At 40.1% G+C, this 14672-nt stretch overlaps 2 protein-coding genes across 2 annotated transcripts; both read left to right on the top strand.

Annotated features, from left to right (window-relative positions):
* Positions 1–2880: 2880 nt before the first annotated feature.
* On the top strand, positions 2881–11712 carry im:7138535 (uncharacterized protein LOC797998 homolog). The gene is made up of 8 exons (XM_049576066.1): positions 2881–3113; positions 3370–3476; positions 6354–6479; positions 6596–6846; positions 6935–7015; positions 7111–7227; positions 8764–8910; positions 9001–11712. Exons 1-8 carry the CDS (start codon positions 3070–3072, stop codon positions 9169–9171), a joined length of 1044 nt encoding a protein of 347 aa, XP_049432023.1. The 5' UTR covers positions 2881–3069; the 3' UTR covers positions 9172–11712.
* A 139-nt stretch (positions 11713–11851) lies between these two features.
* Positions 11852–14337, top strand: chchd2 (coiled-coil-helix-coiled-coil-helix domain containing 2). The gene is made up of 4 exons (XM_049576068.1): positions 11852–12019; positions 12757–13015; positions 13549–13738; positions 14196–14337. The coding sequence occupies exons 1-4, from the start codon at positions 11970–11972 to the stop codon at positions 14204–14206; spliced, it is 510 nt and encodes a 169-aa protein (XP_049432025.1). The 5' UTR covers positions 11852–11969; the 3' UTR covers positions 14207–14337.
* Positions 14338–14672: the final 335 nt, after the last annotated feature.

The following is a 14672-nucleotide window of genomic DNA, read 5'->3' as shown; positions in this document are numbered from 1 at the left end:
ATCACATCACGTAATATTTTGTTTCATCTCATTTTGCTTCAGTTATCCAGTTGTTTGTTTAAAAAATCATTGTGAAACACGTCTTTGGATGTCGGCATGGATTTCTTTGAATGAGTCACAGTTAAGAGCCTAGTCAGCTTCTTAGCAGCTTTTGTCCCTAATAGTCACTACACACATAAAGATGCATAATGACTACAAAGAGACACACAACCACCACAAAGTCTGTGTGTCCTCCTACTATTCTTGTCCATTGACATATTTTTGCTCAGGGGCCCATTGTCTCATAATCCACCTATGGATTTCTCTACATCTTAACTACCTACATCTCTCCCACTATGAGTCTTAGGTAACAGGTGTAACAGATGTCATATTTCCACAGGAAATGGAGAAATTACTCATGGTCCTATCATATTAATAATCATTGTCCATTTAAGGTCTACATTTCCATTTTTCTGTTTGACTGTGTAACATCCGTCCCACTCTACACAAACATGAATGCATCCTGCATATTTTGTTATGACACAGTTTTTATTTTCACCTCAGTGCGTCACAACACTCTTTGTTTAACATCCCATATGTCTCCTGCATCACTGAAAAGCCTGTTTTACTGTTGCTTATCCATATGAGCCCTATTCTGTCTGATTGTTCTCATTCTTTAACACAAAGTGTACCAATTTTTTTACCACCTGACATAACCCATGGGCGATATGACACTATGTGTAGGGAGATGATATAAGTACATTTATTGTGTCTGATTATTTTATCCATTAACAGTTTGTCAATGGATTTTACAACCAATTGTTCAATTAATTATATTGTGTGATAAAATTTCATAACACCCACTCCTACTCAGCCCTTATTCATTGTACAAAACACTTTAATAAAACTTGTCTAATGAGAAACTTTCACGATGTATGATCTTTTTAATTTTTAATTTATTTCGGACACTGCGCTCACTGCATGATCTGCACTGCACTGCACATTTTGGATGTCCAGAGTATATTATATTCAGGCCTGCAGGATTTTTTTTGAAGAAAACCAAAGAATCTGACTGCCAGTGATTCATCCGCCTAACAAGTGCTCAACAAGTCCACGCATGAGGGGAGTGTCTGCCTGTATTGTCTGACTGCGTGCCACAGGTCAAAGGTCAGCCCCCACAAGGTTTCATGGAGCAGTGGGCAGTGTCGGGGGAATAAAAGATGCAGCATCCTGACGCATGGCAGAGCTTTTGTTGTCGAGGGCGGCACAGCTTCTGTACATATGGCAGCAAACGTAGAAGGACATATTCAGCCACTGTCTTCATTGACCCTGTTCAATTTACAGGCTGCTTGTGACGTGAGTGTGACACGTGGTAAAGCTGCACACACAGAGGAGACCACATGAGTCACGCCGCTGAGGAGTATCCCACTTTGCTCTAACAGTGATGGAAACACAGAAGTTCAAGGTTTTCTGCTGTGAGAGCCTCTGTATGAAATATAAAAAAGGAATAGACTTAAAGTTGTGCCCGGGCAGAACTGACAACTGTAAAAGCCTCTGTGACGTTTTAAATCAAAGATGTCTTGTTAGTGCTTGCTGACAACTGTAATACTGTATATAACACTGTCAGTGTGCACAGCCAGCTCCACTGGAGCAAACATTAGCTGCACCGCCTGCATCAGCAACACCTCTAATGGTGTTGAGAGTGCTGAGTGTGTCAAATTATGCCGCATGAGTAAAAGGTACATAAATATTACAGGCACTGATCATAAAGAAGGTGAAGAGGATAATGCAGCAGAGCCAGAACATGGTGAGTGACACTATATAGTTTTACTTTGCACCCTTGAAGGCAGCTGCAACGGACCTCTAGTGGCTCCTGGTGGACAGAAATGTAAAAGCCATCACTGCGTTCCTCTACTGGAGGGATAGATACTGTGAAGCATGTTATGTCAGTATCACAATTTTTTTATAAGTCAAGGGAGAAAGTTTCTTGTCAAGAAGAGGCCGAGGTGGAGTCAGAGAAAATGGCAATATTAATAGTATTATGTTGGAAATACAGGAAAGTTAGGCTACTGTCACATACTATACTTACCCTGCACAGTTTCAGCTTTAGAAAATAGTGTAAAATAAAAAAAAATAATGCAAAACTTTTCTTTTAATCTCATACTTGCAGAATCAGTGACATCTTTGAATGTAAAATATTGGTTTTATTTTATTTTATTCTATTTTATTTTATTTCAAGAAATGCTTTCCATTTGAGCACAGTGATTTCATTTCCAACATGTCTTGCTTTGTTATTATTGTTTTAATTTTATATTTTATTTTTGGGTGCTTTATTCCTTTTTATTTTTTTTCTGTGAATGTTTTAAAAGGTGTTGTATAAATAAAGTTTATTATTATTATTATTATTATTATTATTATTATTATTATTATAAATAAATGGCTTAAGATTGTGTTATAGATAGCAATTTCTATGGTATAATACCATATCAATTATTGTTATAAATTATAACAAAATAATAATTATTTAAATGAATACCCATTGATTCAGCATTGCACTTGTATGTGGGTAGGCTATGTGAGCTCAATATGATGTTACAGAAATGTCACTGATTAATGACCTATCATTCTTTGATTAAATATTTTATTTTTTATCTAAATTGAATTATACTAATTGTACCGTTCTGTATTCAGTATATTTTTTTATGTTTTGTTGTTATGATTTCATATTTTTTGTTTATACTTTTTTAAATAGATGCCAGTGTAAAGCATTTTTGTATAAAGCCCCTGTTCTTTTCATCTCTATATATTTTCCTACATGATTTGCTCATATTTTTTTTTTTTGGTAATTTTTCTATTTAGTTAAAATGCATTGATTTATTCATGTATGTCTTTTACAGCTCATCGTTGCGTGAATTATTTTTATTAAATTGTTATACATGCAGTACACACTCCGGCCAGCAGGTGGCGGCATGTGACCTGCCCTGCCATTAAACACTGTAAAAAGAGGAAGAGCCAGTTAAAATGCGCTTGAACTTTCATGAGTTGGGTACAGCTTTCTTACTGTAACAGACTAATATCGTTATTGTGACAATGGAGAGGAGCTCAGGGACCGTGTCCGCCATTAAATCTTTAGGGTGAGTAACTGCTGTCTTGTTTGCTGCGTAGTTGCCTTTATTTTCTGTTATAAAATATGGCTCTAATGTTAGCAGTCCGTTTAAAGCTAATCTTCGGCACAGTATAACACAGGTTAGCTAGCTGTGATATATGAGCACTCCATTCTCTAGTTTACCTTTAATGTAGTATCAATATTCAGGCCTCTCCGGTGTATTTAGATAGTTGCCGACCTGCGGCAGGTAATAATTTCACCTGTCGTCTTTACTTCCTGCTCAGGTACCCGGGCAGCTCCTGCCTCTCCAGGTGTAACTGTGACGAGCTGCCCTGTCCGCTGCTCACCTGGCTGACTGAAGAGCTGAGGACTGTCTGCCCAGAGCTACAAGGTTTTTATTATTAACATTTTAAAGTTATTAAAGGGGAACACTTCCTAAATTAGGAATGCCAATATGTTATGTCCATGGCCCGGGAAAGTTTGATCAATATTTGTGAACATGAGCTGCTCTCTCTCAAAGCCAGAAACCACAGAGGGAAGTCTCAAACTTGTGATGTCATTGTATAAAGTCTGGAGCTGCTCCATATAGAAGAATAGAATAGAATAGAAGACTTTATTGTCATTGTACATTGCACAACGAAATTACGTGTAGTACCCTCGGCAAGATAACAACACAATAAAAAGGACAGACAGTATATAAATATAAATATAAAAAGACGTCAGTAAGGTATAAAAACAAAGTGCGTGAGAGATATAGCAGCAGTATAAAAACTTCAATAGAAGAGGCAGCAGGCAGTGTAAAAACAGCAGCAAGGTGAGGTAAAGTGCAACGGTGCAGTTCAAAGTGCAAAGGTCAGTTCCACAGTTTGGGGCTGGTGTGTATGTGAGTGCAGAGGGGTTGATGGAGGCCACAGCCCTGGGGAAAAAGCTGTTCCTCAGTCTGTTTGTCCTTGCTTTGAGGGCCCTGTACCTCCGGGAGGAGGGCAGGGGAGAGAACAGTCCGTGACCCGGGTGGGTGGGATCTGTGGCAATGCTGCTGGCCTTCCTCTGGAGGCGGCCAGCGTACACCAAGTCCAGGTCTGGGAGAGGACTTCCCACAATCCTCTGGGCTGTTCTTACCACCCGGGCCAAGTCCTTTCTGTCTTGTGCCGTGCAGCTGCTGTACCAAACGGTCATGCCAAGACAGAGGATGCTCTCGATGGTGCTTCTGTAAAAGTTTGTCATTAGCCTAGAGGGGAGTCCGGCCTTCCTGAGCTTTCTCAGAAAGAAGAGTCTTTGCTGAGCCTTCTTTACTAAGTGCGTGGTGTTCAGAGCCCAGGTGAGGTCAGCTGTGATGTGGATTCCCAGGAACTTGATGTTGTCCACACGCTCCACTACCTCCCCCTGTATGAGTAGGGGAGCGTGTGTTGTTCTTCTGGTCGTCCTGTAGTCTACAATGACCTCTTTTGTCTTGGCAGTGTTCAGGACCAGGTTGTTGTCCGAGCACCACCGGGCCAGGTGGTGGATCTCCTCTCTGTAGTGAGTCTCATTATTGTCTGATATGAGGCCCACTACAGTGGTGTCGTCGGCGAATTTGACAAGGGTGTTGGAGGCATGGATGGGGGTGCAGTCGTGTGTGAAGATGGTGAAAAGGGTCGGGCTGAGCACACAGCCCTGCGGCGCACCTGTGTTAAGGACGAGTGTGGATGATGTATGAGCTCCTATTCTCACCATAGACACAACGTGCAGAATGCTTGTTTTCTTTTTAATACCCAAATGAGCTTCATTCTGTTGTAGTGTTCTCAGCTGTGAAACAAATAATATACTTAAATACCCAGAACATTCCCCCAGGTGCTCACAGTGTCATCTGTAACATTTTCTCCAATTCATTTTCAATGGAGCAGCTCCAGACTTTATACCTCATGACAGTGCCGTGGGATTTTGTGCTAACCACACAGTATTATTGCAAGATCCAACCGGGCCTGTACAAACAGTTATCTTGATTTTTTTTTTTTTTTATTGACTGTATCAGTATGTTGTGTACACCCATTTCCTAATTAAGAGGAAAACTCTAGCTAAAAATGTAATTTAATTTAATGTAAAAAAAAAAAAACCTTCATGGGGAGCCTATTTGTAGCCATTCACACACGGGAATTATAAATATGTGACACATCCAAAGCTCTGATTAACAGCCAGTGTGAGGGATGATAATTTTTAAAAGGAGAAAGTCGTAAGTGGGACCATTGATCACTTTATTGCACAAAGCAAATTACAACAAAGCACCAGTGAAGACAACCTACCACTGAAAGAAAAGGAAAAAAACATCACAAAAGCTACCTGTCTTATTTTTTCTTATTTTTATTGTCTTATATTGTCTTATGAAAAGAGTGATAACACACGTTGCCCTTTTGTGTGCACCCAAGTTTCAAAACCACTGCCCTATGACATCACAGATTTGAGATTTAGCACTCTAACTTTTGGATTTGGGAAAGTTATTCATGCTAACTAATATTTTTGGACTATATTAGACCATAGGAATAAAATGTATGAAGTTTGAAAATGGGTGAAGTTCCCCTTTAAGTGGTGTTCCTTACTTCAAACTGTATACATAAGAATAACATTCAGATCCTGTTTGTTCTGATGTTTATCATGCTTTTCTTTTAATTTATTTTTTAAGAAACTACCTGGCAAATGACCTGAGATCTATTACAACTTCCTCTGTATTTAAACAGACAAATAGCGGACTTTTACGTAACTTTGTCTTTATGTCCCAGGAATATAATTAGTCACAATGTTTATCTGTATTTATAGTTTATGTCTGGGGTTTGTTTTTGTGGTTCTCCGGGTTTTGCATTGTAATTTTCTTCTGTTATTAAGATGAAAAGAAATAAGATAGACCTTTTATTTGTGCCAAAGATGCTCAGTATAAATAGAAAATAGACATTTTATTTAACAAGGATTACCAAATTTTGTCCCAGCTATTTACTAAGTAGGACATTTTAGAGTTGACAAATAAATTTCTAGTGGACAAAGTAAGCCATGTACTTGGCCAACTGCAATAGGCTAATATCAGCCGATATATCTACCTGCCACTAATACAATTGGACAGCAAAAGATGGTAATTTCAAATGGCCGTACAATGCACAGAAACAGAACAGAAACTGCACAGAATGGTTGTTGTATTTTGTTTACGGTATTCTTCTGTACTTGTTACTTGTTGCTGCATACATTTTTAATACAGAGCACTTGTACTGTGTAAATGAAATTACCTTGTCTTTCTTTTTTCCAGACTCAGACATGACAGGTCACATCTTGCTGGTGGGAGAACTGAGAAATGTACTGTCAAACATGTGTTCTCCGCTCACTGTGCTGACCTCAGAGGTGCTGGAGCCGTCCAGCCTCAACAAAGTCACTGGTGAGTCGTAGAGTGCGATGGGCTCTGTTGTAGAGTGGTGCGTTTAAGGTACTAACAGATGATTATAGTCCCTGTGGATTTGTGTATTATCTTAAAATTACTGTTCAATCCTTTAGAGTTCCTTGTATCAGAACTGCAAGCGGCTCGTATAATGAAGCATAAAGAGACGCATCCTGACGAGAAGAAAACAGGAGAGGAGTCTGAAAAAGAGCAGCGAGTTGAATATCACAGCACTGAGCTTTGTCAGGAGTGTGAAGATGATGATGACAAAGACAGAAGGAAGGCGGAGATGCAGGCAGAGTGGACCTTACTGCTGCACGCCCTTGACATGGATTCCTCCGTTGAATTTACAGATGTGTTGAAAGAGGTAAGTTTGACGTAAGAGATTGAGATGTGTCGTGACTACAAACTGGGAAGCACTGAGAGGATTTTTTTAACATGCTATTTCAATGCAGGTGGAGTCGAGGCTCGCTCGTCTGCCATCTGGAGACATGACGAACCCGCTTCTTAACAAGAGCCTCAGCTCAGAGCAGTGGGTATGTAGCCAGAGCTGTTAGCAGTTCATTACACGTCACACGTAATTGTTAAAACAAGTTTTTCAACCTTATTTTTCCTATTTTCTGTTTTTCAGATGAAAGTTAAAAAGATCAATCAACTTCTGACAGAGGACTATCGGTGTCGGCGGGAAATGATGATCAAGCGCTTCCAGGTTACACTCCAGTCATTTGCATGGGGAGAAAAACAAAAGGTAGGCACTCATTGCATCTGTTAGAACTCACTTTAAAGGAATTTTTCACCTACAAAATGACCATTTGTGTATCAATTACTCACCCCTTGAAGAAAACTTTGTTTCTCTTACATGCCTCCACAGTGAAAAAAGAATCCAAAAAGGCAAGCATTCTTCATAAATCGAAGTAAACAGGAACTGTGTTTTACAACAGCAAAACTATATCAAAACATCCTCAACTGACACAACTCGTGCAACATAATCCAAGTCTCATTTATCCTGTTTTATTCTCAGTACTTCCCAAACACATGCATTTTCTCTAAACACATTATGATTTAAAACAAGTCTGTACAAACAGTGTGCCTGGGTACACACATGCTCAGGGACGCTCAGGTTGCGCTACTTGTAGGCGAAGGAGTTTTAAATCATAATTTAATAATAAACATATTGTAAACAAGCTAACAAAGAGTTACCTAGCAGCAGACATTTCCTGCTAGGTAACAGATATGGCTGCACCAAAGAAGCGTAAAGTCGACAGCGAGGGCTGCTGCTTTCAAGAGCGGTGGAAAGTGACTCTGGTGCAGGAAGCAACTGACCCAGATGTATTTTCACATTATCTAATCTGGCCTAAAAAGTTTGGACACCTCTGCTTAAGAGAAAACGAGAATATGATTGGATGAGGAGACTTGGATTATACTGTGAGACTTTGTTAACTGATATTTGATATAGTTTTGCTGTTGTTAAACCCAGCCCCTCTTAACTTTTATTCATGAAGGATGTTTGCCTTATTTGGCAAATTCACAAATTCAAGAACAGTCACACCAATGTGGATCATTTGGTTGTTAGTTGGGTTTAACTGAGTGTCTCCTGCCCTCACCATGCTGTGGATACACAGCTCTGCAGCGAGCTAAACACACTTCCAATAAAGTTTGAAGACAGTTTAATTTCTTTTCTTTTTTTTTAAAGAATATATTTATTACATTTTTAAGATGCTAGTAGCTTGGACATGACATGACAAATAAATCTAATGAGTAGATAAAAATAAGAAAATAGGAGAAAAGAAATAATAAAAAAGTGGGCATTAATTACATCTCCAACCTTCATCACCTCCTACAGCCACACAAAGGCAGCATCAAACAAACAAACAGGCCGTATAGACAAATAGCAGGGTTCCAAGAAGACTGATTTACGGGTAATGTACAGAGACTGGCTAAGCTGATTTGGGAAACCCTGTAGACCAACCAGACGACAGTGTTGGTCCAGTGTACTTTGAGTAAGGGTCCCAGACTTAATAAAAAGCCTCTACTGAAGAGTGAAGCATACAGGAGATATATTCATTGGGAACACACTGCATTACCACCAGTGTGGCTAAAAATGACTCAATCTATATTAAATTTGCTGCTGACTACTTCTCTGTCAGCTGACTCATCCCCTGCTTGTTTCAACTCTTGTAAAAATATGTCTCCTGCTGCAGCAGATTATATGGGTGAAACAAAAGCATCAGTGTGCGTCATGATAACAGCAAACATCCCAGTTCAATTAGTCCTTTATTTACAGGAGCGCAATGAGGCGCTGGCCTCAGTGCCTCCTCTGTCATCCCTCGCCAGCTCCTCCCGAGTCTCCCTGCCTCTTCTGATCGCCGCCAGAGAGGATCAGTCCTTCATTGAGCCAATCAAAGCTGGGGAAAGCACCCCCGTCTACAAGGTACAACCGTAATCAGTTATCATGCTGGTGATTGTGAACGTCTGTAGCTCAGAGTATAGATGGCTTTTAATGTTTCTTTGTTCTCACTAGACGTTGATGGGCAGCGTACCGGACAGAGGAGGGCGACCAGGGGAAATTGAGCCACCTATGCCAAGGTGGGAAGATCGCAGATCAAAAGGAAACAGATCAGGACGAGGAGGCGGACACAACCAGCAACGACGCAGATTTTCAGATAAAAAGAAGAAAGGGAAAAAAGAGTGATGTTTTTCTCCCACTGCTTTATTAGAGAAATAAGTGATCATTTTTCTTTATTTAAATTAGTTTTATGAAATCAAATATGGCCGTTGAATGCAACATGTGATATAATTTTATAGTTCTAAAGATGTGCATAATTCTCAGTTATAGTACATATTCATACCTGAGTGTACTTTTCTAGAAAAGCTTATGATTGCTATAAAGCACTGGTATATTACCGGATATTTTTGTAATATTTCTGTTGAGAAAAATACTTTTTTTTTTAATATATGTTGGCTTTGCACATTTATATATAGCTAAAGAATAAACCTATTAAACACAGAAATGTATTGTTATTTTGTATAATCTAATGTACAGTGTTGCTTTTATGCTTAAGACAACCTAGCAATACCTGTTTAATTACCAACCACTGTTTAATGTGACGCTCTTCTAGCCTCCCTGCTTCAGGAAGATTGGGGCACTAATTGGTGTGCATATTTTGTGTCTGAAAGAAAACCTGATCAGTGCTGGTGCTTCCTTTAGGTGCATCAGTTTATACAGGGATACATCTGTACTCTTATTTCTAATGCTTGTGTTTAGTGTTGCTTCTGCACCTTGAGGTCATCCAGGTTCATTCACCTGGTTCTCTCGCATCTGCTGTCTCTCCTTCTCTGTCATCTCATCTCGCGCTTGTTTCTCCTCCAGATGTTGCCACTGGAATATAACAACACATACATTTTGACTACAATAAAGCCCTTTGCCTTTAAGCTTGATAATAAAAGGGTTCTTTTAAGGGACGTCAGTGGTTTGAGTGGGTCAAAAGAAATAAAAGCAAAAGTTTTTGTATCCCGACAGTGAAGTATAAGAGTATTTTTTCAACTTCAAATACATGCAAATCAGTCCGTGAATGATTTATTTGTGTTCCCCAGTAGAGCTCTACTCTCCAGATCCTCTGCTGTTCGCACAGCTCATCAATGTATTCCACTGTCTCCGAACCCTTACAGCGTTCAGCTTCCATCATGGTATCCACACACTTCTCCTCCTCTGACAGCTCTGCTTGGGTGTGTTTTTTCTTATGGATCTGGGTGTCATGTGTGACTTACACTGCCAGTAACTGAGAGGTTCACTTTCAGGCACATTTTTAAACTTTGCATAGACATATAGGTCCACGTGTCTACTGCTGCTTTCAACCTTGATGAGCTTTATGATCTCATCCTTTTGCTTCATCCTTGAGGCATTGGCCTGCTCCAACAAATGCTGCACCCAGTCTTGGGCCTGTAGCTCCACCTCAGTCAGTGCCTGGTTCTACTTATGGGACAGGTCTGCCTCACATAGATTTGACGCTGCCTTTTCCCTGCAGCTCTCTGGATGATGGGTGTAGGAGCTGCTGTTGAGAGAGTATGCTGCTGGCCTCTTGTGCTGAAGTCTAGTTTCACCGTATCTTTGAACACATTTCATCTGTGTATGAGAGACTTGCTTTGTTCCTGCTCTCATAGACGTTATCAGCAAACTGGAGGCCTTCATTTTGCTCTCCCTCTTCTGAGTTTTAATTATTTTGTGTGACTGAATCTCTTCTTCTTTGTCAGACCTACGGAGGACACTCCAGGTGTCGGGGCTTTGACCTTTCAGCTGAAGTAAGATCCCATCACTTTATTAAATAACATGAAAGACAACTAGATTGTTTCACTCTTTATTTGTTCACTTCTGCCACCACAAAGGGCTTATTGTCTTGATGCAAGTCAAAGGACAATTTTGATAGGGGTTTTCCATGTTTCCTTCAATCTCCTCTTCTTTATCTCCCAGAGTCTCCTGCAGGGCCTCCATCTCCTTGAGAACTTAGAAGTTTGAGGTGATCCTTGAAAGGGATCCTGGCGTAATGACAGGTGGTGGTATGTTATATAAATGGGAAGTGCTGCAGAAGGTGATCTCCACGGCAGAAAAAAATCATCCCCTGCTTCCTGCCCTCCCCAGAGGACATCTCACTGTTCAGTTTACTGCTCTCCAGCAGGCAGTGCAGGAGCATTAAAAACAGAACCAACAGACTAACAAACAGTTTCTTTCCCTGGGCCATCAGAATCTAAACTCCCATATCTCATAAACTGTCCTAATTTTCATTTGCAGTCTGGGTGACATTACATACATTAAGCGCAATAGCAACATCTGCCATTTATTGTTCATTATTATTTATTTTATTCCTATTTATTGGTGATGTGATTAAGGTGTTTTTCTGGGTTGTCACTTGTCTCCCTTTACTGTCATTGTACTGGTACAATGACAGTAAAGGACTTCTATCCTTTCTGGGTCACTGAAATGTAAACACCTTCAAAATATAACACAGTTATAAATGTGAGGTTTTAGCTTCACTTGAACTTGATTGAGATTGTTTGTTATTCATGTTAAAATTATATGTCATGCCTTATTCGCATTACCAGTATGTGTCTTGCCACTCTGAACCAGTTTTGTACACAAGGAACCTCTGTGTCTGTTTATGGACAAACAGCAACGGATTAAAAAAATCACCCAAGGTCACTGGGTTGACTTTTACCAGGGGAAAAAAATACCTACGTTACTAGTAGACGCATAGTTCACGCTAAAGAAAATATATAGAGCAATTAAACAAATATAAAGACAAGAAATATACACATGTATATATTTCTTATGAAAGTACCCCTGTTGTCACCGTCACACCGGAAGTTACCCGAGACACAAATGATGTAACACCCAGAAAGTTCCGGACTAGCTAAAGGTCGACGCTCAGCTAACCGCTCAGTACTGCGTCTCTATTTAACAGCCAGAAACCTCACAAATATACACATAATTTAAAAATGCCGAGAGGAAGCAGAAGCAGGACATCCAGGATGCCCCCTCCAGCCAGGTAACATTTTATTATCTTACATTTAATAAAAGATTTAATGCAGTTGTGACGGGATGGTGTGAAGGCTAATGTAGCTGCTAGCATGTTCAGCTAGCGCCTTACAGTTACTCATGTTAGCTTGTGCTAGTCAGATACATTAAGCAGCCAGAACTAACTTATAATGTTTATTATTGTATATCTTGATGTCTTCCTTTTGTACAACTTAATGCGATTTTCCTCTAGACTTTATTTTTGTTAAGCCACACTCTGGTGGTCAGGGTTATAGCTATTTGACACCATATGGGATTATGTTAAGTGTAGTATTATAGTAAAGTTTAAATGTGTTTTGAATGCCTCTAACTTATCTGGCATCATATTTGCTTTACTATATAACTTATTTATGTGATATGGGACCATGTTACCCACATCTAGTTCAGATTAAGTGCTGCATTAAAGCTGTGGACTCAAGACACTGAGCCCAACATGAGTCTGTCAGTATAAATAGCCCTAAACTGCCCAGAGGGAAGCACATATCAGTGACCTCAAGTGACACCACATACAGTTTCACACTGATATTTTCTACTGTTTAATCACCCTTCTGCACACTTGTCATTTTAAACTCAAGAAGGATCCCATGGTCAAACGTTTGCCCTGGTGAAAAACTTAAATATTTACAGTCACTTTTCTTTAGAGCCGTGACCGTCTTGAACTTCAGTCAGCACTTTTCATTGTACACATGTACGACTTTCTCTTTACAGCCGGGCTCCACCATCACCACCACCTATGGCCAGAGCTGCACCTCCTCCTTCCTATGCCCCGGCTCCAACGCATGCTCCTCCGTCTGCCGTGGGTGCTCCGGCCGCAGCACCCAGGCAGCCTGGTATGTTTGCCCAGATGGCGACTACAGCCGCTGGCGTGGCTGTGGGCTCTGCAGTCGGACACACCATTGGCCACGCCATGACTGGAGGCTTCAGCGGAGGACACTCAGAGCCTGCCAGGCCTGACGTTACATACCAGGTAAATAAACTTTGGTTAAGCAGGTCACAGGACCGGAATAGCCTCAGGGCAGATTAGTTTGTCTAGGTAGGGAGCAGTAACAAAAACAGGCACGTTTGGGGGTTGTTGGAGTAGTGTTAACTTGTAGGCTGCCAAATCATGTCAGGTTATCGGGGAAGTCTATGTGCATAATCATACTATTACCTTTACCTGGGTCTATTTATAGTAGGCATTAAGGTGTCTGAGTGCTGATTGATTCCACCTGCTTGCCTGTCTTTTAAAAATCTGAAGGGAATCGTAAAGCTAAGCCACTTGTCACATATCTTGGCACGTAAGATGTTTTCAAACATTTTGACACTTGCATGATGGCATTTCAATATTTTATGGATGGATAGGCTTCATTTTTCAGATAGTATTGACAAGAAGGTGTCACTTTTTATCTTTGTGTTACACTTATAAACAAATATCAGACAAAAATCATGAACTTGCTCTCAAATTACGAATGCGTACGGTATATTTGTGAAAGATCCCATCATCTGCTTTGTGTCTTTCAGGAGCCGTACCAGGCTCAGCCCACCTACCAGCAGCAGCCACAGTCCATGTACATGCAGCAGGAGGCCCCTCAGCAGCAGCAGGCCTGCTCGTATGAGCTCAAACAGTTCATCGAGTGTGCCCAAAACCAGAGCGACTATAAGCTCTGCGAGGGCTTCAGCGAGGTGCTGAAACAGTGCAAGTTCGCTAATGGTGAGTGAAAATGGGGGAGTTGTATGAAATAACATTACATGTAAATTAAAAGCTTGTTGATAGATGTTTATGGCAGTCCAATGGTGCAGTCTGGGACCACTAATGTAATTGTAGTGTTATAATTTTTCTTTTTTTTTTTTTTGCACGCTCCTGTTTTATAACAGATTGATCCATTGTCTCCAGAGTCTTGTTTCTGCTGCATTGTTACAGTTGTCACACAGCCAAATAAGGAGGTCTTATGTAAGCACTTTGTCATCGAGGCGTCACAGCCGAAGGACTTTGTATTATGCAAGTCATGGTTCTGATGTAATGTGTTGTAATACACCATGTGGCCACAGGGAGGTGTCAAAGGCTTTTTCTGAATGCTTCCAGCTTATTTCCTTCTCTTGTAGGATGTTTACATTTGCAGAATGAAATATTATAGATGGGAGGTTTAATTACATTTTTTTCTCCACAGGTCTGTCGTGAGAGTGAGACAAAACCCTGCAAAGTGAAGAGCACACATAAACTGTAATAAATAACCCGGCTGGATGGATACGAAGAAGGTGTTAATCCACAAGAGATCAATAAACATGCTTTAATTTGACAGTTGATCATCATCAGACTGTGTCATTGTGTTCATTCTCAGGACAGTGCTGCAGAATTTGTAATAATAGTCGTATAAATAATGTTTATATATATTGCTGCGAGTTGATTTCAGTTGTCTGTTTTTCATTAGTGCTTTTAATTTAAACTGATGAGATGCAAATGTAGATCATAACTGTAGTTTCCACCTGTGTGTTTGCAACAAGTTTCAAAAATAATAAAGCACTTCAATCAAATAAAAACAACATCTAGGGTGTGATGATTTATTCCACTGGACTTTCTAAAAAGCATTACTATATTTACATCTTTCTTTCATAAGATGTCACAGAGGTCCTGCACCTGTCACGTC

The sequence above is a fragment of the Epinephelus fuscoguttatus genome, linkage group LG5 (genome assembly GCF_011397635.1).
Source record: "Epinephelus fuscoguttatus linkage group LG5, E.fuscoguttatus.final_Chr_v1".
Taxonomy (NCBI): Eukaryota; Metazoa; Chordata; class Actinopteri; order Perciformes; family Serranidae; genus Epinephelus; species Epinephelus fuscoguttatus.
The sequence above is the reverse complement of the archived record's forward strand: the minus strand, read 5'-3'. Positions and strand labels throughout refer to the sequence as shown.